Below are 26488 nucleotides of genomic sequence, written 5' to 3'. Positions count from 1 at the left end.
AACAAACCTAGTTTGCAGATACCAAAACTACTATGATAACCAAACTGACATGGGCAAAAGGTGATAATGTGCATTGGCAGAATTTGCATCAAAACAGTACCACTGCTATAATCAGTCTAGGCACACCCACTGAGGACAGGTTAAAACATCAGAAGAAAAAAGACTACCCGTGGAGAAAAATCTGTTGGGTTTTTTGTTGGGTTTTTTTGTTTGTTTGTTTGTTTGTGGGTGGTTTGTTTTTTTCAGGAAATACAGTAACTACAGTTCACCTATGCTATTCTAATTGACTAGGACATGCTGAAGACAACGTGGCAATACTTATATACGAGCTGTCATGTTCCCCTGCAAAGTCTACCACACTTGAGCAATAAAGTCATCTCCATGTTCAGATCTTGTAACTGAGCGCTTGCTGCAGTGACTTACAGGACCGGATTAACACAATCCCATACCATGCTTACAGAAAGTGACAAAGATCACATCAAGAACTCAGTCTATGGCTCAGATTTAAAAACTGAGTTGTCCTTCACTGGAGCCACAGATGCACTGCAAAGACATCTGAGGTCTCTTTTCTTAGAGGTTCTATGAAAGACTCCCTGTTTTAGGAAACTTTAATAGGAAAGAGATGTCTATGCCACACAAAATCCTCTACTTCCACTTCTTCCTAGAACAGCAATGATTCAGATTTCTTTTGACCTTTTGAGACTTCTCTGAGACTTTTTCTCACAAACTCCTTAAATATATGCTTAACTTAAGTTACTATGGGTCCCTGGGACTTACGCATATTAAATGACCTGCAAAGGAGGGCCACAGGGCCTTGTCTCTTCTCCAGTTCAATGTCTATAATCCAAATATATTGTTATGGTTGTGTTGCCAAGTGTCCTAGAACACTGAGTTGGAACTGATACCATATGTAAATTTTTTTATTATTATTTATTTATTTATTTAAATCAAGCCTTTTGCTTAATAAAACATTTGCCAAAGCCTATCCTCTGTTAAGCTGGATTCACGTGAAGCAGAATTTACCTTTATGCCAAAGTCTGACACAGTAAGAACTGGTACACTAATGACCTGAGTTAAAAATATCACATATAAATATCAAATAGTTCACATGTTCTATGACATCAATGTAGGCAGTCTCTTCAGTTTTGTCTCCTCCACACAGATGTCAAAGCAGATCAGTTACATTTAGAAATTAATCAGCATCATTTGCCTTTTACTAAAACATGCTGTGGATATTGTTTATGCAGATGGCAAAATTCTGGTACCTTTCCCCATGCAAACTACATCGCTGTGCCAGAAGCATCTTGCTGACTTGAGCAGGACTGGTACAAAAATTAACACGAGTTAAGGCTATCAAAGTAATTCAGGAAAAGACAAAGCAAATACACTTGTGAGCTCTGATTGAGAAAAGTATTAATAATTTGAACTAATCGACTTAGAATTGTATCTTTAATTACTTTGAGAAAGAGGCTTCTGAAAAGATGGAAACTGGAAAAATCTAAATAAATGTTACATTAGTCTTTGAATAATATGTCATATCATAAAACACTATTAAAGGTAATAACTATAGTACAATAAATAACATTTGGTGACAAATTTAGGTACAGATTCTACAGAACAATAGCTCTCCATCCTGCACCTAAGGTTGCTGTGTGCTTCTCCATTATCAGACCTTTGTTTTCAGTAGTTTCAATGTTACTGTAATTCACATCACTGCGGTATTTTTCTGTAGGTCTGTGAAAGAAACAATCTGAAGCCATACTCTCTGTGTACAACACAGCAACATAAACGTCAAAGACATAAACGTCAAAGGCAGTTTCTTTCAAAAGGGTTGGGTTTTTTTTGGTTGGTTGGTTTTTAAGTGTCCTGTGGTCTTTGAGTTTTGCTTTTGCTTTGTTTTTGGTTTTTTTAAACAAGATCATGGAGACAGGTTAAATGTACATACAGAGCAAGTTCTCTTCTGTAAGAACAAAGTTCGAGTGATCTGATAATTTTTCTCAGAACTACAGCTGCCAGAGAAGAAACACACAGCAGCAGCTCACTTAAGCTTCCAGCAATGTATAAAAGCCAAAACCCACCAAGGTTACTTTTTATTGTTCATGTTTATAAAACTGCAAAATTTTGAAAGCATAGCCTTAAAAAGATCTAATAGGTCAATAAAACAATAGGCAAGTATAAAGCAAGGAAACAGCAAATACAAGCTGAAATTTCTCCTTATGATCTTACCCAATGTTCCACAAGGCTTGTTTTTGTAAGTGCAGATATCATATCTGTTAAGGAGAAAAAAATGTAGATAAAATATGTCAGAGAATCACATTGTAATATATTGTGTATTTATCACATTATCTGTATCATAATTCAAGTTGTCAGACCACAATCAGCTTAATTATGTGCACCCAGCTGGTGTTGTTCATTTTCTACACTCTGGTGTAAACCACAAGCTGCAGTACACTCACAGCCGCTGGCCTCAGGCCAGTGGGACACCTGCCAGTGAGAAAAAAAACGGTTAAAGTGGATCTTTGTAATCACCGGCTCCATAAAGCAGTCTGCCACGCTGTTGCAAAGTTACAGCAGCACTTCTATAGGCTGCTACTGACTCAAAAACCTTAATTTTACTTTTTGAACATAACTGGAATCCTTTTACAGTCTCACACCTATCAGCTAAACAATATTAACAGTAAACTCTACTACTTACACTTTGATTCTAATTAAAACTGTAACTCTCAAATATTACACCAACAATTACATATTTAAAAAAAAAAATGTTATGAACTACCTTTATAGCTCCCTTGTAATTATATTCCAATGATTATATGTGCCTTAAGTGTATACTATAACAAACGAAAAACATTTTCATGAAAAGCTACATAATACCTTAAACATTTTCAGTATTTCAGATACAATCTTTCAAATACAGAAGCTTGAGTTTTTGTGTAGTTAACATGTAAGTATCTGGAGCTGAAAATGGAATTAAAATGTCTTCTGTGACATTGCTGATAATAGCAGCACTAGTCATGCAGCAGCCAATTTATTAATTACATCTTCATGTTTTGAATATACAATCCTATGATACAGCTAGTAATATGAGAACACTCCTATGTCTTTGATTTTCAAGGATTTATACTGAATTCCTTGTATGTTTCAGAACAAATTCTACTCTTTTGAATGGTGAGTGAAAACAAACATGAAAAGATAGCATCTTTTATGCTTTATTTTTTAACCCAAATACTAATTTCAGGCAACCGGACATTTGTGTTAAAAATAACCAAAGGACTCTTATCACTTGGAGTCTGATCACAAGAGATACACCTTCCAGTGCTAAAAAACTTATGGTCTGTCTGTAAGCCAAATCCATGGACATAATAACAAAGCTTAAAATTTGGAACAAATCCAGTAAACTCTCTATACATGTAGACCGCTGTGACCACACAGAATTCCTGTGATTTTTGAAGGTACTAAGTGTGGAGTAGTTTGTGCGATTAAGCACTAATTTTGAACTCAAATGTTCATATATACAGAATCTCATCAAAGTGGTTCAAACTCTGCCATCCTATATGCACATAAAGCTCTCACTGATTTCCCATTTGCTGTTTGGGAAGGAGAAGGCAATCAAATCACATTCCTATATAAAATATGTTAGAATATAATCAGGTTTTGTATGTCACAAAGCTTTAAGATGACAGATACAAAAATAGATTTTTACTGAATATTTCCCTACTTTAAGATATTTAAGGAAGTAAACTTCTTATTTCTGCATTTAGGAAAGGCCTGAACCTAATCCTATTGAAGTTCATGCAAAATTATTCCTCAAAGAAAGCAGACAGGGCTCAAGCTGATTTGGTGAGAAAACCCAAACTTGGTCAAATTCTTCAAAATGTAGTTTAGAATTGAACACAAGGAACTCTATGCAATACATGGGAATTACTGGTCTTCTAATGCTTTTTAATATCCAATGGTAACGGGGCGGGGGGGGGGGGGGATGTCACGGACAACGACAATTAAAGCTAATTATCCTTAGATAAAACGGATGTTTAAGAAGAAAGCCAGTTCCACTAAGCTCAAGTAAAATGCTATTACTGATTTCAGCAGAGCTGAAAATTTGCCCTTATGGTCTGAATCTGCTTACTCTTATACATCTATGTATCTGAAGTTACTCCTCGCTTTCAGTTCAGTTTCACAATGAACTGTGGTAAGAGAGAATTATATGAATTAAGCACCTTCCTTGATCCTGTTACATTTTTGAAAAACAAAGACCACAGTATCCCTCGGTTTATGCTGGGTAGCAAGTGTTCTTCATTATGCATAGGCTAGCATTTGTAAGAAAACATGATGACAATGGAACTTAAACTAGATAATAAAACTAAGGAAAACATTTTTATTTTCCAATATACTAATTATTTTTGTAAGAATATATCCAAGTACTAATGTGTTCTAATTATGGCTTCATTAAATATTAAAATTTTATAGGCGATAACTGATTTCCTGTAAGGTGCATTCATATACTCTTATGCCTCAGTTTATCAGAAAAAAAACTCTACTGACTTACTTTACCTACATCATCTTCAAGCCTCCCCCCCTTTTTTTTTATTTTCTTCCTTTCGTATGGATGATTTCTGCTTGTGATTTGTTTGAAAGTTCTTATCATTTTTATGCACTAAACTGCTCATTTCCATCATTTGCTTCTCTATATGATTTAACCATATCAGCCTGTCTGTTTTGCTTTTGACACCACCTCCTCTAACTGTATTTTGAATTTCCAAGGAGTCCATTTAACAAACAGATGCTGGGTTCCAAAATGCAGAAGACTACAGAGTCAGTAATTGCCAGATAGTAGTTTCAAGCCAAGAAACCCCTCAAATGACAAATTATCCAGATTACCCATGGGATTCAATAGGTCTAATTGCTATTAAAAAAAAAAAAAAAAAAAACCACAACAACAACAAAAAACACCCTCACCCAAACAAAAAACCACAGGCAACAACAACAAAAAGCAAAAGAAAAAACCCCAAATGCACCAAAAGGAAAGAAAGAAAAAAAACACCACAAAGGTGAAGGTAAGTCATAGCTCTTAGGTAAGTACCTTAGTAAATACCTCAGGACCCCAAAGACAACCAAAACAAATTTTCAAGCCAACAGTTACCTCAGCCAAAGATTAAAAAAGGTAACAAAAGTCATGAGAGTTACGCAAACAGTTTGCAAGATGTTAAAATGTTTTCTTCTTGATTCACTGACAGAATGTGTAAGAGAGCCACCACCCAACATTTGAATGTATTACACATGTGCAGGTTGCAAAAAACATCAGGATGAGATGGCAGCCTGATCATTCTGAGATGGCCAATGAAATCCTTTGCCCAAGTCAGAAGAGAACATCCTATGCCTCTGAGTAAAATGGGTGCATATATCCCTGAAATGTGACCAGGCTGGGGAAGTGGAATGTAGATAGAGGTATGAGGCAAGATTGTTGATTGTGTGTCTGTTCCCACCCTGAATGGATAAGTCATTTGATGAGGCAGGCAGGGAAGAGGACTGGGGCTTCTGGGCACAGCCGCAGGGGTGCTGTAACAAACAGGTGGGAAATACATGATGTATGTACAGTTGTTACTGACAACTCTGACTGACACATCAGCCAGAAAGGAACCGCAGAGACAATTATCAGTTCAAACAGGATGGTCAAGAACTGGAGCAACAACAGCCTCCTGTCATGCCATGAATCAAACATGAAGTGTTAGTGTGCCCTCCTAGGGGACTTAGAAAGGAAAAAGTCTTTTTTGGCAGGATATGAGCATGTCCCGTGCTGAAATATACATCTATACCACTGAATTAAAGAATGAAAGGGACCACAGTCCTGGACACTGAAATTCTATTATCTGTATTATTAAACTGTTTTACAAGTCCATCAAATCGTTTAAAAAATGTTTCTTGCACAGATTTGCTCATGACAACAGCTACTCACAAAAAAATTCCCATGAAAAGTTCAGAAGGTGGCCACACACAATTATGAACAGGCTATACATACAAAGCTACTCTGTTCTGCAGAAATCAGCTTTATTAGTGTGGACACGATAATTTCTGTGGCAGTGGTCCTCAGTGTAAGAAAAAAACTCAGTGACGTATTTATTTAATTTATTAGTGTAGATGCAAACTACAGACTATCTCTTGAAGAAGCCTCAGTTACCTGCAACTCTTGACTTGCAGAAAAATCCCTTTTCTTTGCAAATCTGATGAGTAGCACGATCCTGATCATTTGACTAAGATCCAAATCAAACAGATAAGAAAGATGAGTCCTCTGTAAATAATGTAAGCACTGCTCAGTCTTGTCAGGTAAGTTATTTGCAGCTACAGCCAATCTCAGAACCTTAGAGGAAAGCAGGCATTTCTCTCCTACCTAGCTGTACATTGCAGGGAAAGGAGAGAGGATTCTTCCTGATCCCTGTGCAACCTGTTGGCTTACTGGCCTAGTGCATGTAATTGTGCAACTAGGAAGTTCACACAGAGTTCTATGTAAGCAACTGTATTCCCTCATTTAACAAAAACAAACAAAAAGAAAATGAAAGATGTACAAATTCACAGGTTTGAACATTAGAAAGCATCTCAATTCAATCATGCCTCCACTCACCCCTACCTAGCATAAAAAAGTAATTTATTCCAGAAGCTACATAGAATAAAAAGCTATTCCTTAAAAGCTATTCAAATTCATATTAAGACTTGTTTACAAAATAATTGAGAACACCTGTACTAGGTTATCCAGTTCGTCTGCCTCTCCCTCCACAGCAGTCATTTCTGAGTGCTTGCAGAGAAAACAGGTCAGCACAGACTTACAACTTCCCTGACAAGAAGTACCCAGCTCTGTGGCTTTGAGAACTTCAGATGTAAAGAATGCATCTTAATTGATTTTTCTTCTAATGTCTTTAGCACTTGGTTAATTCCTCCTTAATCTTAAAAACAAATTAATTCAATGTCCATCTGGGGGATGTTGTTATGCCTTTATCAGCAAAGTTGAGTCCCTCTGTCCCAGTAGAGATCTCTCCCATGCTGAATTTTGTTTTAAGTCAGATTAATAAATTGAACTTTGTCAGCACTGCACCACCACACTGTGCCCTTTCTGCCACCTTCGTTTGAGCTCTAGCGCTTTTTAGAGTTTCTGAAGCATATGTATTACAATTCAGAAAGTTGTTTTCATACTGGTATTACAGTAGCAGATACAAAGGCAAAACTAATTACTTCTTCTTACATGTTAATATCTATTTATATGTTGAAGGATAACATTGTCTTTTCCACCAGTCTGATTATGTGAAACGTCCCACTGAAGGAAAAGAGTCTCTATAAAGCACTGTCATTACTAGCTGTATATTACTGGAAATGTTCACTGTGCCTGGAAAAAGGACTATCTGCATCAAAGTAACACTGAGATAGAAATACACCTGTAACAGGACTGGAAACATATATGAACACTAGCATTGGTTACACTTTAAAGAATTTAACTAATCCACAAGAATAACCCACATCACATAGTTTATTTAACACAAACTGTTCAAAACCAGTACAAAATACAAGCTACATACTTATAAGCATGTAAACCTGCTTTAAAATTACCTGAAAGCTACCAATATGCCCAAGTAATATTTGAGATAGAGATTGACAGAAATAACTGGTGCTTTTAAAGAAGCATCTCTTAATGGAAAAAAGAGTTGAGAAAATAAACACACACACACACACACACAAAAACCCCACAAAAAAACCCCACAGCCACAGCAAATTGCTGAGGAAAAACCTGCAAAGATGACTGGTACATAAACATTAAAAGTACATTAATAGAAGAAAATTGAAGCTAGACAAAACCAACAAATAGGAATGACCGGACATAAAGCTCTTCATAACTGAGACAGATGAACGCGTACCTCATACATATACTAACTACAACAGGATTTGCCTATTAACCTGCTTGAGAAGGTTGTCAGAAAACAAGTAAAGCCTAAGACCTGCTTCTGCCCTGAGTAAAAGGAAACAGAGCTAACCACTACAAATTATTAAGAGTTAACTTCTAGGGAACGTATCCAAATATGTTCTCTCTGAAAGGAACGGGTTATTTTTCACATGTTTTAAACTAAGTTTGACCAAAGCATACTTTTTGACACTTGCTTTTTATTATTGAATGTTTCAACAATAAGCTATTCAAATACTGTCCTTTTCATATACCCTTGCTCAACAATAAATATAACAGGCTCATTAGAATCTGGTTATTTTTTTATTTTTACTCTTTATGCTATGCAACAAGATTTATCTATGTACCCAATCATGTGTCTCATGTTTGAATAGGTGTTAAAAGATGACACACACACACACACACAAAAATAAATTAAAAAATTAAGTTAACCTGGTTCCAATACCCTAGGACTATAAACTGAACTCTGAATCAAACTGAAATCTCAGACTTCCCTTAAAGGATCAAAAACCTCAAGCTATCTGAAAATTCCAACTCCCATTTCTAAATTACGGAAAGCAAAAATGAAAAAACAATGAGTAGCTTGTAGTTGCACCATGCTCTTTTGCATACCTAGACTGAGCTATGATTAAAAAGTGGTTATTTTGCAATTGCAGGCAATGTCACTAATGCTAGAGAATTGCAAGCGAAAAACAGTTAATGGAACAAATACTGACTTTTGGTCAGATTTTATAAAAAGCTTTGTATCACAATTCTTCAACACTTCATCACTCTTATAATTTGGTCATTCATTAGATTTGTACAGGTTACAAACAGCAATATTCTTTTATAGCACAGTATTTTTCGATGTCTTTCTAAAAGCTTTACTACAACATATCCTTAGCCTTAGAGAAAGTGGTACACCACAACAGCATTCTGCCTTAAAATAAAGTACACATCTTATTTGGTTTCTTCCTCAAAAACCTCAAACCAAAAAGAGCTCTTTAAACCAAGGAAGGAAAAGAATAATATACATGTTACATATCACTCAACAGAAATAGCTTTTTCTATTATTAGTTTTCCATGTCTTTAAAACTACCACAGACAACCAAAGTCTGGCTCTATTGGACCTTCTTCTGATACTTAGCTTGGGTGGAAAAATAACATTCTGAATTATAGCTAGAAAAACTCTTTCTGCTGTAAGTCCTAAGTCTCCTGATTTATATGAAAAGAAATATTTTAAATAATTGCACTGTAGAAACATTTCCATACTACTTTTTCTACACTGCAAATGCACTTAGAATGGTAAAAATTAACTCCATTCTGAAACAATTTTTTTAATGCTGTCATTTGTCTTCATTAATTTTGGCAACATACCATTAGAATAGCAGTTGAAAATTTACCATAATCAGTAGGATTATTGGTGTAATTAGGACAGATGTACAAAGCTTATTTTGAGATTATGATTTATTAAAAGATTATTTTTTAAAATAAAAATAATATAAATCTCAACATAAAATCCACCTCAAGTGTCTAAAAGTTTTTAAATAAGTTCATGAAAAACAAATCAACAGAAAAGTTTGTCTTCAACAACATGCTGATGTGCCATGCAATCATATAGCAGAGGCATTGCAAAAGATACTAATTACATGAAAATAGAGTATTTCATTATTGATTCTAAGCAAAAATAGTTCTAATGACAAGATGAAAACCTGGAGAAAGTTCTCAGCTTGAGATATACTTGAGGCCATGATATACTGATAAAATTATATATATAATACATGATATACTAATATCACTGATAAAAAGCCATCATACCCAAAAAACAGATGAGTAGCTTAAAAAATTGTTATTTTGAGGAAATAATACATTTAGGCTTTTTAGTATCTGCTTTCTAAGACAATCTATATTTATTTAGATTATGGCACTCCTCAAGGTTTATTCTACACCTACCCAAACTGAGAGCATCCTTTTCCAAAGTAAGCTGCATACAGAAATGTGTTCTTAGCAGGTACAGCAATGAGAAGAGAATAAAGTACAGACTAACAAGTGTTACAAACCATTCTGTCAGAATCTAGTTAGGCATCCAAGACAGACACCTACAGAATCCTAAAAGCACAAATTCAGCATTCCACTAGTGAAAAAAGGAAAGGGGAAAAAAAAAAAAAAAGGGAAAAAGAAAAAGATTCAAACACCATCAAACTGCTGACTGGTTCAGATATGACACATCACAAAGCCATCTTTGCTCCTGGAGCGCAAGTCTTAGGAGGAACAGCTGTGGGAACTGGGGTTGTTTAGCCTGGACAGGAGGAGGCTCTGGGGGACCTCATTGCTCTCTACAACCACCTGAAAAGAGGTTGTAGGCAGGTAGGGGTAGGTTGCTACTCCCAGATAACTAGCAACAGGACAAGAGGCAACAGCCTCAAGTTGTGCTAGTGGAGGTTTAGGCTGGATATTAGGAAAAACTTCTTCACTGAAAGGTTGGTCAAGCATTGGAACAGGCTGCCCAGGGAAGTGGTTGAGTCACCATCCCTGGAGGTATTTAAAGAATACATTTATGTGGTGCTTAGGGACATAGTTTAGTGATGGATTTGGCAGTCCTGGGTTAACAGTTCGATTTGACGATCTCAAAGGTCTTTTCCAACCTAAATGATTCTACGATAAATGGTTTAAAATTAGATAGCATAAAAATACAGATAATTCCTTGCTGTTGGCTGGTGTATTGTTAGCATCATTTGGAACTCTGGAAAATAGTAACTCCCTTCCCTGCTTTCTTATAATCAGAATCTTTCTGTGGACCAAACATGACTGCAAAGTAACAATCAGCTCAACCACGATATCATGAAGGCAAATGAACACTGTACAAACTCATTAGACTATTTCAGTTGACAATGTAGACTTCAGCATTACTCTAGAGACAGCTTTATAAGCAAATCTGGCCACTGAATTAACAGCCAGGCTCTTGTGGTTCCAAAGCCAGCCCCCCGCAGGTCTTGGACTAGCAATGTCACTTCACTCCCTGCTCTGCTTTGATTTCTACATCATTGGAATTTAACTCTTCCTTTCTCTACTCTGTATCTGACACATACAGGCTTACTGCTCTAACTCATCCCTCCTTCCTCCATATATTTTCTTTCGTGACCCTCAGTTAACATAAGTTCCAGCAGAGTTCTCCCTCCACACCTTTATGATGACCAGAGATCAACTGGCTCAAACTATCATCAACTAGCTTATACAAATAGACCTATCCTACTATAAACATAAATTTGAGGGATACCCACACAGCAGTCATAGCAGCATCAAAAGGCTCAGCCTAGGGTAGCTACCTGAAGACCCATCTTGCTTACTCCAGTCTTTACACCCTGCACCAAATTCTGTGCATCTGCATTTAACATCAGCACCCAAGCTAGCTAAGGAGGTTTGATGAGTCTTCAGCATACTGGAATCACTTTACTGATAGCAGTACAGACAGCATAAGCCATCACACAGAAGGAGCTCCAGGCCTTCTAGCAGTTGCAGCTCGATCTCAGATTAATCTCTCCTCCTTCTTCAGAACACGTTAATTCTATTTCAAGCTAGGCTTGAGGTCCCCTTTGACACTAAGACTCCTCAGCTAGGCATCTTTCAACAAAATCATTAAAAACCCCTTTTGTTTGGATAAACCATATGCAGATTCCAAAATGGTAGAAATCTGAAAATTAATTACAATGGTAAGACACAAAGCTTGCAAGCTGGAGGCTGTGAACCCATAAAAATGATCAGAGTTTAAACCTAGCAGAATTACAAGGAATGTTTCAGAGTTTTTATGCAGCATATCTAATTTTGCTTCCATGGGATAGTTCCTGATTCATAGGATATTTTTTTTTACACTGGTGCATCAGACCTGTAGAGCTACCTACCTGCATGTCAATCATGACTTCATTACCATTCAGAGACAATTGAGAGATGCAGCATTTGCACTATCACACCATCACCAAAATGTAGGCAACACTTAACACACTGTTCCTCAAAAGCAATTGCGTAGTGTTATTGCATTCTCAGTACCGAGCCAAAATTTAGATGGAGTTACATTGATGTGATTAGAGATAGCTGGCATAGAGAACAGAACAAAAATTTCTGCATATCTGCTCCAAGTACATTGCTAATAATTTTTCATCAGTACCTTCAGGAAAAGTCTGGCAACAAATACATAAAGCCTTTGTTCAGAACACATTGACTCAGAGCAGCTCAAGCAGCTTACAGGGAAATGCTTTTTAGAGTGTGCTAATGCAACAAAGTCTGGGAAAAAGGAAGACTAGCAAAACTAATTACATAGGTGTGGTTGGGGGCATCCTGCCACATAGCAGAAAATACCATGCTAAACCGTTTATAGGAAGCCACTAGTCTAGACCTTTGGCAGGAGGGAAAAACAGCTAGCAGCTATTATTACTAACCAAGTTTTAGTTCTGTTGTAACAAAATAATGAGATAAATTATAGCAGAAACATATTGCAATTATATGTATAAGTTTTGCTGTGGATATGGCCTTTCTTTCTTGTCTTACTTTCTGAATATTATAAATTATTAGTTTACAAGTCTCTCAGAAGATCACATATCTTTATACACAAAATGTCCACTTTATCTGCCCTTACTCACACTGTATAAGGGATAAAAAGCTTGGCTCTTGAGGTAGGTTGTAAAGCGTAGCAGTTCATTAGAATGACAGACCACACCTGGTACAAAAAGAACACAAAAATTGCAACATGGGCCAGGCCAAAGGTTCCAGTATCCCAGTACCCTGTCTTCACAATGATCTAAGAGAATGCTCAAGAAAGAGCAGTAACAGTGCAAGCATAACATTGCAATCATCCTAATATTCTCCCAACTTCAACTATTTTTGGCTTAGATTTTTTGAGACAGATGTGCTTCTGGATATTTTTTAACTCTGATTTGATTTTTCTTCCTTGAAGTTGCCTAGCCAATCTTTCTTCTGCTAAGTTTACTGGGAAGCTTCTAGTTCTTATACCAAAAGATGCAATGAACAACTGTTCCTTATTTATGCCCTCCATACAATCTGTAACTTTTTAGATGACTGTAATATCCTCCTAAATCTGACTTTTCCAAAATTTGACTCATTCAAGTAAGACAGTCCTCAACTTAGTCATTCCTTGTAAATAAAGTCCTGTATTTTTTTGATCATCCTTGCTTCTCTTTTCCAATTCTCCTAAAACTTTTTTAGGCAAGGCCAAAATGACACAAACAATTCAAGACATAAGCATATCATGCCTAGTTTAATCAATGCCATAATAAGATTCTTTATTCTTTTACCAATAATTATTAATATTTAATTCACTGGACTAACAACATATTTTACATGCAGCCCAAATCTTTTTAGTAAAATCATAATATTATCAAGTAATAAAATCAAAACAGTAAAGAGCAGCAGTGATTTTTTGCAATACCTCTCGTTGATCTTTTTACCAAATTTCTGAGAAAAGCACTGGAACTCTTAAGCAGGTACTGTTACAACTTATTTTTCCTGAACACTATGAGAAAAATATGCCCTGTGCTTGGGCCCAGTTAAACAATCACAAGGTATGTGGGTAATTACAGACTTGTATTTACACAGAGAGCTAAATTTCAGTACCTTAATGTGGCAATTGAAAGCTTCTTCAGTCAATGGAATGAGATACATTTGATGGCTTCTTTTTCAATTAAAATTAAAGACAATCACTCCATTCACACGATTTTTAACCCTGACCAGTATCAAAAAGAATTTTAGTTTTAATGCAAACTCAAAATAATCTATTTTACAAGGTTAGTGTTTGTTTCTATAAGCCATGTTACAATAAATTACAATTACAATACAGGATTTCTCATCTTCCAAGAATGACAGCAACTAATTTGGTTGCCAGTGCTTAAACAACAATACAAAGCCAATCACGTGCTGGCCATCTGTGTTAGTTCTCCAGATAACACACATAAATTCCATCAAACAGGCTGCTGCGGTGTTCTACAGGCTAACAAATTTTGAAGCTAACAAATAGTGTAGATTGCCTGTGAACTGACAGGAAGATAAATGGACAGAGTGACAGAACGAAATAGCAGTAGAAGCATTGAGTGTTATAACAAAGGTAAGTTTAAAAGATGTCAACAGAGAGTAAGTCTACAAGAGTAATAGGAAAGAGAGCTTGTCCAAGTTTGTGAAAGTGCACCTACCCAAAGCTCCTGTCATGTTAAGACCAAAAGGAATTTAATTCTGTTTTCTTATTTTTTAAAATGTGTTGGCAAATGGGATACCTGCACCTCAGACTGATCTCTGAAGTCTGTGGAACCTGTGCATTCAATCCAGAATCGAACATAAATCTTTGCTTCACCTCCTCTTCCATACAATGCACAGCAGGAAGAAATATTTGTTCTATTCAAGACAAAAAAGTCTGTGTGTGGCATACATTACCATTTTCTGTCTAGCTTACCTTTTACAAATTATTTTGATGACAATAGCAACTAAGTGTTGTGAATGGCTGAATACCATGAGAACAGTAACTTACTTTACAACAGTGGCTCTTCACAAACCTCATTACTCTTACTGTATACAAGTTCGGATTAGTCAACAGTGTCTATCCAGACTGCATGCACACATACTTAATTTCCCATATCTGTAAGAATGTAAAGAATGTAAGAGTGGAGCAGGTGCAGTTTATATTAGTACTTCTGCCAATAAGGAATCACAGAAGACTCAGTACTAGCTGAGGGAAAAAAATGGGCTGCAGCAACAGCAATTCATCTTGCAAAGGGATGCACCTGTCAGATTCCTTTCCCAGCGTATGAATTCTTCAAACTAAGTTATTAATTCCACATAAAAAGTACCTGATTGTTAAAAGGCATTCCTCACTGATTCCTTAGTTTTAAACTTCCATACATTATTCATGTCATTATTTTGTAAAGTAGTCTTTCAAACCTAACGTATTTTGAAGTGGAAAAATAAATTCCTCTTCAGTACTTTTACTAAGTTCACTAAGCATTTAGTCACTTAAAAAAAATACACACACACACACAAAAAAACCCAAAACCAAACACCAAACAAAAACCACAAACCACCACCCACCAAAAACACAAACCCACCACTTGCAGTTGTATTTCCACAACTAGATTGGCTTCCTCTACAAATGTTATGAAAGAATAATTCCATTATTTTTTAATTGAGAGATTACTCCTTTGTATTAAAAATTATTTGAACTTATGCTTTTTTATTTTTACCACATACTGAATATTAGCATGAGACTATTAAAATAATTATTCCCCCAAGTCTTATAAAATCTTAAATGCTGAGCAGAAATTTTGACTGGTTATAAGAAGAACGTTTTCCCCGTGAGGGCTGTCAAGCAGTAAAGTGGGTTGCATGAACAGCTTTTGCAAGACTTGATTGGATAAAGCCTTGTGCAAACTGGTTTGATCTCACAGCTCACTCTGCTTAGAGGAGGACATTGAACTGAAAATCTCCAGAAGTCCCTTTCAACCTGAATCCCATAGATTCTAAGTAGGTGTTACCTGAAAGTCTTCAAAATGTTTCATTAATAATCATGGAATAATAAAAATGACATTTTAATATGACTCTTCAGAATATTCTTTGAAAAGTAAAGTAAATTTCATACTCAGAATGTAAGCTTCGTTACAGCCATAGCTATCGTAGTCTTAATATTTTATCAATATAGAAAATGGGGGAGAAATTTCCCTCCCCATCCCACTCTGAGTCAGAACAGTTCTACATCTTGGTAACAATTACATAGGAAACCTCCTGAATCACGTTCCCCAATTAGCTGTTAAGCTTTAAGCACTTGACATTGTCTTGTAAAACATGTACTTTTCTGCAATGCCAACACAACTGCCTAAAACACTAACTGTAAGAAATCCAAGAAGTTCAAGATGAAAGAAAAATAAGTATGCCTTATTTTTTCCGGCTCAGTAAGTTTTCCAATTAACGTAGTTAAATCATTACAAATAAATGCAAGTAAGTGCTGTGAGATATGCAAACAAGAAAAGTTAACATCCAACAAAACATTTCACTCCATTGTGGCTGGAAAATAGGGAGAATTTAATTTTTTTAAAAATCACAGAATTATCTTATTACTTTTATCTGTGTGTAGTTAGTGAACCAAAACACTTCCACCCAAATTATACAGAAATATGTTTCAATATAGAAGTCTAATAAAGTAAGGATGCTTGAAAAGAGGTTGGATAACATGCAAAAAATACCAGTATTTGGGTTTTTTCTCAACATAAAACTGTAATTTCTGTTGTACAAAATAGTCTCTTTATTAATTTGTTCCGTTTTAGTTACTTTAGTGTTTCCATTAACGTTAAATGCGGGTTTATTCAGTAAATAAAATTCATTTACAAATGCAAATACTTTAATCAAATTCTCACTTGTGCTTGGAAGAACTTGTAAAAACCTGAAGCAAAAAATCTGAAGTAAAAAAATATTTTTATTAGTTCAAAATGTAAAAATATTAAGATGAATAAATGTATTTAAGGTCTAGAGCTACTTAAAAGAACGTGCAAAAGCAGTTTCCTTCCAGTAATGCACAAAGACAGAGAAAATTCAACAGTGCAAAGACTACAAAGAAGACCCACACATTTCAATGAAGTTACTACCCCTAGCACTGCACCATACTATTTAGATCCCCTTTTTTAAAAGGGTCACGTACAGGAACAAATTTTTTTAGATCACCAAACTATCTGTTTAATTGACTCAAGACATAACCAAAAATAAATTGCAAAACATTACAATTCTCCTGACCAATGGCATCTCTTACTATTGCTATTGTTTGCTGCTCATTTTTTTAACCACTAAATAATTCACAATCTTAGCCAAAATATGACTAAAACGCAATAGCTTCAAAACCAATCTTAGCGAAAGACCCATAAACACTTTCATGGCTTAATAGATTGCATTTCACGTCTCTGAAAAAATTCTTTGGTTTTGCTAGCGTCTGGAGTACATTTTCTTGTTCTTTAGTGTTTCAAAACATACCATTCAGAATTGCATAACGTATTTCACTCTACTTTGGCAGGTGGCTGAAAGAGCTCATACGGTAGACATTTCTTCTGAAATAATCTGGACCATGAGTATTTGTCAGCATTACTGGAGCTTGCAATTATTAAGCAGGTCTGACCTTAATCTAAAATTACAATATAAGCAAACACCTTTCATTACAGCTAAATTAGTGTGCGAGCTAAGGAACTGCCTGTACCTCTTCCTCCCTATTTATCCAATCACTTAGCACTCCCTTTTTCAAGCTGCTGAAAGTAATAAATGAGACACTTGTTATAGGTCTAGCTGAAGCACTGTGAAGGCCACCCAAATGGAACCTCAATGCTATTCAAGAAACCATCTTAAAATGTCTGGAAAAGAATAACTCTTATCTGGAAGCTGAATGTGATCAGCTCTACAAAATACCAAGTTCCAGAGTTTTCACAACACAACCTAAACGAAGTGTTCAGCAGTAACTAAAATAATGATAATACTATTTAATAATTAACACCTGATACCCTAACAAAATATTACAAATATCTACAAAAGAGATTTGACTGCACTGGATAGTCATGAAGTATCATCCCTTCAGCAACTCAGTACAAAGCTAATTTTGAAACAAAGCAGCCATATGGGAAATAAGTAATGAATTTTGACAGTCTCTATCCTTCTAGTTCAGACATTAAAGCATCTTTTCCTTCAAGATCTTAACTGTTTAACTCTGAGCTTACTGACAATGAAAGAGTAGCTGACTCAGTATATGACAAAACAGGACTAAGCTAACTTGTAGTATCTTCCTGGTAATTTGTAGTAAGTTGCTCATATGTCTAAACCATTACACAGCCTCTTACATTTACCTGGAATCAGTGTTACTCTATGTAGGTCTATGAGTATCCCCACAAAAAATCACATAGGTCAACATGCTCTTAAAACACCAAAACATATCAACTGTAAGTCACTTAAGAACTACATCTCAACTTTGGAAAGAACTTGAACAATAAAACACATGAAAAAATACTTCAATTACCTGATCTAAGTATTATTCCTTAGCCACAGACTAAGGCCATGATTTCACAGTCCAGTTACTCTTACACAGAATCTAAAGCCATTACTGAAAGAGTTCTCTGCAATTTTTGAGTAAGTAACAAGGTTATATGAATTCCAGACTACTAAGATTACATCTCACTGCAAACAGAAAAATGTTGCTGCCAATGTTTTGGAATTTTTTAAACAACAACAGATTAGAAGTTATCAAAATATTTTGCAAATCACTTTTTTTTATTTTTTTGGCAGCATTACAACGGGGGGGGGGAATAAAAAAACTACTTGTTTTGAAACAATACAGTATTTCAGGGGTTTTAGTTTCTACTTTTTATTCTTAATTAAAGCTATTATTCATTAGAACTAATTGTAACTTGCTTTTATAGAGGGGTGGGGAAAAAGTCTCCCCATTTATCAACAGACCAGGTTCAGTACCTGTAATGCCACAGCAAGTGTTTCCATAACACCCCTCCAAAACTGATACAAGACTCGGGTATCAAAGTTCATTGATATTGGTGCAGTCTGATTGCTAAAAACAATGCCAGCGACTCTTAACTTTTGTAATATGGATGTGTATTTTCTTCTGTCTGAAGAAACACTAACGATAAAGTTAGTGTTACCCACAGAGAATTGTCCTGAACCATAACTATGTTCTGAGAGATATTACAAAAGCTTTCAATTCCAAATCATGGGAAAAAGTCACAATGATTGCTCATTAACTGAATATACTGGTAAGTGCACATGTGTAGATGCATCCTTTTTCTGCAGTATCCAGAGCACAGTGTATCTTTTTAGCAAGCTGTATACCAAAGATTCAGACTGCAGAGTAGCAGTAAACTGTCAAGACTCTGAAAACACATAGGTACCCATTCAAAATTATTATGGTCTTAAACTGTGGGGGAATCTTCAGGATAATCTGTTGGACCAGTAAGGCTTGGGCAAAAGAGCAAGTAATTAACTATTATTTATTTCAAGTCATGGGAAGACTCCTTCAGTTGTTTAGGAGAGAGGAAGCAATTTTCTTGGGGGGAAGGGGGGTTGGGGTAGGCGCAGAATCTAGAAATACAAAAAATCTAGAAATAGAATCTAAAAATCTACAGAAATTTTTAAATTTAATTTAGATTTATTTTTTTATTTAAATAAAAAAAATCTCTGTGGGTAACACTAACTTTATCATTAGTGTTTCTCCAGACAGAAGAAAATACACATCCATATTACAAAAGTTAAGAGTCGCTGGCATTGTTTTTAGCAATCAGACTGCACCAATATCAATGAACTTTAATACCCGAGTCTTATATCAGTTTTGGAGGGGTGTTATGGAAACACTTGCTGTGGCATTACAGGTACTGAACCTGGTCTGTTGATAAATGGGGAGACTTTTTTTCTCCCTCTCTATAAAAGCAAGTTACAATTAGTTCTCATGAATAACAGATTTAATTAAGAATACTTTAAAAAGTAGAAACAAAAAACCCTGAAATACCATATTGTTTCAAAACAAGTAGGTTTCTGTGGTTTTTTCCCCATGTTTTTAATTCTGCCAAAAAAAAAAAAAATTTAAATTAAAAAAAGAAGTCTTCCACCATCCAATCTGGAGAACAACAGAAGTTGTGACTGGTAGCGTATTAAAAGAGCATTAAGACAGCAAGGAACACAAAACAATGATTCTGCTTTGTAAGGAATCACAGAAAGAAATTTGATTCTGGGAGGATCTACTCCTCAGTGCTCACCACCATATCACAGACCATGGATTACCAGCCCCAAGGGCACTGGTAACCGATGCTTTTTACTAAACCAGCTATGGGTTTCTGGTTGAGAATGTATCATAGTTATCATGACCAAAGTGCCACAAAACATCAGAGGAACACACCTCAGTTGTTAATTGCATTCTGTTTGGAAAGCTGAAGAGGATTTATCTTTTCATTTTACTCGATTCCAAGGCAAAGGCAAAACCCAGTTTTAGTCTTAGTAAGTAAAATGCAGGAGGAATAGCAGAAGATGCAAGTTCAGCATAGCTGGCATTCTTTTCTGCCTTGAGGAAGCTCTCATTGAATACTATAAAAAGCTTAAGATGAAATGTTCTGTTTTCTGAAAAATAACCAACAATGCCACTTCAAATCCGTATTAGAAAACAAAACTAGCTGCATTACAAGACGGGCAGATTCCAAAACCTCTTTTTTATATCCATCTGTAATAAGCCAAATTCTCTTTACTCTAGAAACTAGAGAAAAGGTATGAAAATGGTGCGGATATTGTTTTTCAATGACCAGGCTGCAAAACACCAGAAAAAACAGGATCACACTCATCTGCTATATAAAAGGCTCAACGGAAAAGCACAAGTACAAATCTGTGAATCATATAAGAATTCAGTGTCTCTGGCACTAGTAGTAAGAATAATGAAAGAGATAGTGAAGCCCAATTGCCCTCGTTGCCATGTGTTCAGGGGACACAGGCATCCACAGCATGGCACGGGCAAAGGTACTCACAGTCAGAATTCTAAGATTGTAACTTTATATAACCCAAGCATATTGGCAGTAAAATTGAATTTTCAAATTAATTTCAGTAACACACATGTGAAAAGCATGTATTTAAAGACTGTATTTTACAGTTAAAGTGATTTTCTATAGTGATTTGCATTTATGTCTGCAGCAGCAGAATCAGACCTTTAAGCATACAAAAACCCATGTCAAGACATCTTGTTTTGATACTATGAGCACTGAATATCATCAGCACAACTCCATGCCTCAGTCTCACATAAAATTCACTGAAATGTAACTGATTGGTAAGTTTTACACAGGGAATTTTCATCTTACTGTGAAAACTATTCTACTGAAGTCGTAAGACTTAAGTTATGGGACTAAAGATTTGACTGTCAGACCCTGTTAGGTGCAAGTTGGGGAGTGGAGGAATATATGTATGGGGGATATTACAACAATTTTAACAGTAACAGACATAACAGCTCAGAGAAAAAGTGTTATCCAGCAGCATTAATAACCAAGATTGAGACAAGCAAGAACGTAATAATTAAACAGAAGTTTTGTCAGAATATGACAACTGATATTCTTGTTCTAATGAGCAGAAGAAGCAGTCAGAATCAATTCTATACTGTATTCTAAAAAAGGGAACCTTAAATACAGATAACCTAGGCATCTTGGTGACTCAGAGGGAAGAGTGCCATCTACTGAGTCAATAACTTAACTATAATAAAACCAACAAATTACATACTTGTCATGGAACAGAAAAGAAAGTTTCAAGTGATATTTAAAGCGTTTTCTATCTTCTATTGAAAATCTAAAGGTTTTTTATTTTGAAACATTACTACAGTTTATATGATAGCGATGCCATGTTTCTATACAAGTGAGCTAGTGTCTTAGCTAAATTAATAATTTAGCCTAAATATTTCTGAAAGGCTTCTGATGCCTTTATTTCTAAGCAATTTAAAAGCTTTAGTTTCCAAAGGGAAGATGTCACTTTCTGACTATTCTGCCTCTTAAAAATCCCTCAGATTTGGACACAGAAACATTAAGATGTTCACATTACACATCAAATTACTGGAAAAGTAGAAAAAAATGGAAAAGTAGATCTTTATTCCTTTTTTTTCTTTTTTTTTTTTTCTGTCTTTTTAAAAGATTGTGGCATATGGGTCTCTATGTTGGAGGACAAAATATTAAAACAGGACAACATGAATAACCAGTTACAGAAGATACTGTTAATTTATTTGACCTTTGGGTTAACAAAGTTGTTGATAATCAACCTGCAACATATTAACGCATACCTTTGCAGAAAATTTAACTACTTCTAGAAATATGTAGGGTGGTCACAGAAAAACTTTGTGTAACCCTTAAATGTGGTTCTATATCTCACTCTTTGCCAAATATAATGTTATTTATCTACAGATTCCAAATTCTTTTACTGAAATTGTGGGACGCAAGTGATTATTTCTGGATGTTTCTGCTGTGCCCTTTACACAAGGAGTGAACTGATACTATGGCTCCTATTCTAAAACATTTAAGAGTATATACAGAAAATGTGATTTTTGTCACTAAGTGCTCCAAGCTGCAACACCACACAAAAATCAAGCCTTCATTTCCACAAGTACTCAGCAGTGAACAAGCAATACGGGGTAGGGGGTGGGAGGGACGGTGGTGGAAAATACACAGTGGGGTAGAAACTCAGTCATAATTTAGATTCTGCAAGCTTCTAGAAATTAAATATAAATCTTTCATATTAACAGTCCTTTCTTGTAGACAGTTTGCCTTCCACGAAAAACTTACATTACAGTAACTGGAGGATCTGAGCAGTCAGCTGGATATGGAGCTTCTGAAATGCCCCAACTGCTTTGCAAAATCTGCTTAATTTTACAATTCTAACTACTGTATATTTAACAGATTCACAATCTTACTTTCTTATTTGTGAACAGTGTTTCTGAAAATAAGGAACTCTTAAAATAAAAAACCCTTCCACACAGGCAATTTAAAAAGCAGAAATGTGCTTCAAAAGTGCTTAGCCCCAAGCAGCTTCTAGCAAATCCAATGGAGGTAGAAATGTTAACAAATTTTATGGCACATTATGGTACAGAGATCCTTTATTTTTAAAAGCTTGGCTAGGAAATTTTCACATAATTCCTACAAATATAGCATAATAAACCAATAGGAAAGCCCATACCGGAACCCCTGCAGAACTTAAAAGCTGTGTGAAGACTATTACAGTACTTGCATAATGTTCCCCTTCCAGTCCTTCAGCTCTCTCATCACATTGTTTTCAACCAAACAGCTCAGCCTCATATGTGTTTTACTACCTTAGTGGGAAAACACATGCAAATACATACAGATGCAGTTTACTCAAGTATAATCAAAAGCAGTTTTGTGGTGGCCATTTAAAAAAAAAAAGGGAGGTAAAATAAACCCCAAATTTGTTTCCTAAGTTTTTATCCGTGGAAAGCAAAACTTCAGAAACATCCAACCTTATTTCTAAAGTTTCCTCCAAAAAGCTGTATTTGAAAATATGAATCAATCATGAACTGGCAGTCTTGTATTTGACTTCATCTTCACCACATGTGATAGGAAATTACACGGTAACTATCTGGGAGAAATAGATACACGGAGTGGAGACCATCAAGATTTTGTTTTGAGAGCAACTATAAAATTATGTCTCGTTTAGTGTTCAGGGAGTTCATACTGTTGAAAAACCAGATTCTCTCAAGCTCAGTTTCAGCATATAAAACTGACATAATTCTTAAGAACAATACAAGCTGTGACAGCTTTAAGGGCAAAATGGCAATCAAAAAAAATAAAGATGTTTTGGTGAGTTGCATAAATGAAGTTACTTACCAACAGATTAAGTGCTTCAAAATACATTGTCCAAATGTGCATTTTCATAAAAATCATACAACCAACATGATAATGGACTTCTTTTTTGCCAGAGTATTGACAGCCAACCATCCCCTCTCTTCCTGCTCTGTGCTAACATGTATAATTTCCCCACCTCGAGCTCCACACTCACATTCATCCCACACCATTTTCTCTCATCTTCAAATGACAGGTTGTGTAGAGATTGAAGAAGAGAAATGAGGATGGGAAAGTCTGGTGCATCAAAATAAGTTCTGATGCACAGTAGATACCGGTAGCAATTTTGCTTCTTTCTTGTAGTGCTGTCAGTACACACCATCTCTGTCACAGAGGACTTCAGTGTTGCTGTAGACTGTTCCTGGGATCCAAGGCAACAGCAACTGCATATTTCTACCCAGGGCTGCACCCCTGCATCCATCCCAGTCAATCCCAAGCAATCATCCACAGACATGGAAATGTATTTCAACAAAGCTACCACAGTAAGCATGGTAGAATGGGTTCTGAAGATTAAGGCAAAGCTTTCATTAGCAGGCCACTATCCATTTGGTAATTTTTACTGGTCTACTGCTACTTCAGGCCTTTCAGCTATAAAGGCAAGTAGCAGTTTGTAATAAGAAGTTTAGTCATGTGCAAGTGAAACTCTTTACACCAATTAAGTGCAAGAGGTTATAACAAAATAGCAGGCTATGATCTGTCTCAACTCAGGGCAACTGAGGAGAAAGAAGACAGCCTGCTGTTTATGAATCTGGAGGTCCTGGACATACAGTACAGGTACACCAAAGGCAAAAGTCTAGAATTGCAGTGCTTAAGTTGCCTACGTGTTACATAAACATGCACAGACAAGAATAAATAGCTAGGTCTGTCACTTTCAAACTGTATTACTCTAAGATGATCACAGCAGATCAAGCACTCCTATTTGATAATTAAATTTGGAAAAGGCAGATTCTGTTTGAAAGATTCACAGAAGCACTGTAATTTTTTTTACACTGCATACAGTTCCTTAGGAGGCTTAAAAATATATAATGCACCTCCAAACAACCCAGTTTTCTGGGCAGAGAAATGCAAACTACAAAAAAAAAAAATTCTCCATCTTCTAATCTAAAATTCATTTCCTCAGGATCTAAAAGATTTGGATCATTATGAAGCTTTCTATGTTCACAGCATAAAATTTGGTATGAAACTAGAACAGCTCTGGCCCAAAGAAAGAGAACTGCAAGAGACTCAAGTATTTTAGAATACTGTATTAGTATAATACTCAACAGAAAATCAGAAGTAAACATATCCCAGACGTGACTTAGGAAGAAGCTTTCTCTTCTCCACATAGTTTAAGCTTACATGCTTGAAAGAAAAACAACCACAAATACAGGATCTGATCTTGTAGAGCATAGTTTATGTAAGCATTTCAACTGAGGTTTAGATCCCTTTTTCCTCCTGATTTTGCAGAGCTGCACAACCTTTAGTGTATGAGCTAGTTATGGCCTTGGGTCTTTTATGTCTTTATAATCCCCTTCTCTGCAAGTATTACACTAAGCTGCCACTTCACATATGCAAGTATCTTTGATATTGTCATATGAGACACAAAATTTTGTTTTCATTATACTTTTTCCCTTAATTTGATTCCAGTTTTTAACCAAGCATCTTACAAAGTATTTTACTAACAAAAATCACAACATTTTGATACAATGGAAACACTAATTCCAGAAATTAAGTATTTTATTGTGAGCTAGAAGAAGCTACACAATGACACTTGCTGAAATAGTTCATCTCAAACCTATTATTGAAGTGTCTTGTCTCTGAAAACACACACTGATAATCTGCATCATATTGCTTGTCATTTACAAGCATCAAATTACAGCTGTGTACAAAATACATGTACTTGCATGAAGAAGGTTCACACAGTGAGGACTGTACATGGTCTCACCAAGTACGAAAACGTTTTCCCTCTGAGTCTCTGAACAGACCTTACAGAAAGTCACACTTTCTAACTATGTCCAGTCAAGGAACACCAGCATTTCCAAAGGTGAAAACAACAGTCTAGCAACTCTTTAATGAAATACCCTGTTGGGGCGGAAAGAATTTTCAACGAGAGAAATCTTAAAACAGTGCAACATGAGTCTCCACTGCCAAATCTTCCGTGAGACTACAGAGCAGTACAGGAATTACACTCTCAGCCAAAGAGCCTTGAACCCTTCAGCTCTGTTAACTTGATATATATGTGAAGTGAGAGGTATCTTCAGAATTAATACAGATATTATCTATTATGTATCATCTTAGATTTAAAAAAAATATATTTTTAAAGTATGTATTTATTATGTATTTATTTCACACTGCCATGGGTCTGATTCCAAATAACTGTTTAACAGTAAAGCATTCTAGTTCTACAGATGAAGTGATTTTAGAAATAGGAAACTAAAGCCCATCTGTATCACCAGTCCCACAAAACATTGTTCCAGAGCACCTCACAGAAAATACTTTCACACAGCTGCCACAGACACTTGGGGAACAAGTGATTCAAGATTTTATGGAAGAAGAATCTCTTTAATATGCAGCAGGGGAGCAGAGGATGCAACTGAATCTGAAGGACAACAGACAAGCTTATGGCACACACCATGTGCAACATGTACATTGGTCAGTAACAGCGACCTTTACCAGAAGGCATAGCTCAAAACTAGATCACTGAAGTAGTAAAAAAAGATTTTACAGGCTTAAAGAAAATACTGTTAACATTCTTATTTTCCTTCCTAGTTCTACGAAGTTATGTAACTTGAACTGAAGTCACATCATCAGCATGGCAGGAAAAAAAAAAGTTGGAAGAAATGCCTTTTTAAAATTACACTATGACATTGTAAAACAAGTCCCAGGTACTACAGTTTTAAAGAGTGATACTCTGGTGTTTCAGGCTGAGGAATCTTGGAGGGGTTTGTTTGTTTGCTTGCTTTAAAGTGTGGAAAGAAAAAGAGGGTTTGGGTGTTGTTCCCTAAGGACACGAGTGCCCACAAACACAATGTTCTCATGTTCCTTCCCCTCCCTCCCATACACTAAATCTGGTTGTTATCACCTGTAAGCAAGACTAAGAAAGTACTCTGCCCTCTGTATGGCCTAAATCCTTCAATATGATATACTCATGCAGGGTTGGGGTTTTTTTAATCTATGTAATTGTGCAGAGCCA

General features: G+C 35.8%; 1 protein-coding gene across 1 annotated transcript in view; it reads right to left on the bottom strand.

Annotated features, from left to right (window-relative positions):
- The window catches only part of ADAMTS6 (ADAM metallopeptidase with thrombospondin type 1 motif 6), a 158658-nt gene that overhangs the window by 98274 nt on the left and 33896 nt on the right, over nt 1-26488 (bottom strand). Inside the window, exon 8 of the mRNA XM_040580586.1 lies at nt 2227-2270. Within this exon, the coding sequence (XP_040436520.1) occupies nt 2227-2270 (44 nt within the window). The remainder of the gene's footprint in view (nt 1-2226; nt 2271-26488) is intronic.

The sequence above is a fragment of the Falco naumanni genome, chromosome Z, assembly GCF_017639655.2.
Source record: "Falco naumanni isolate bFalNau1 chromosome Z, bFalNau1.pat, whole genome shotgun sequence".
Classification (NCBI taxonomy): domain Eukaryota; kingdom Metazoa; phylum Chordata; class Aves; order Falconiformes; family Falconidae; genus Falco; species Falco naumanni.
This window is presented reverse-complemented; position numbering and strand designations above follow the sequence as displayed.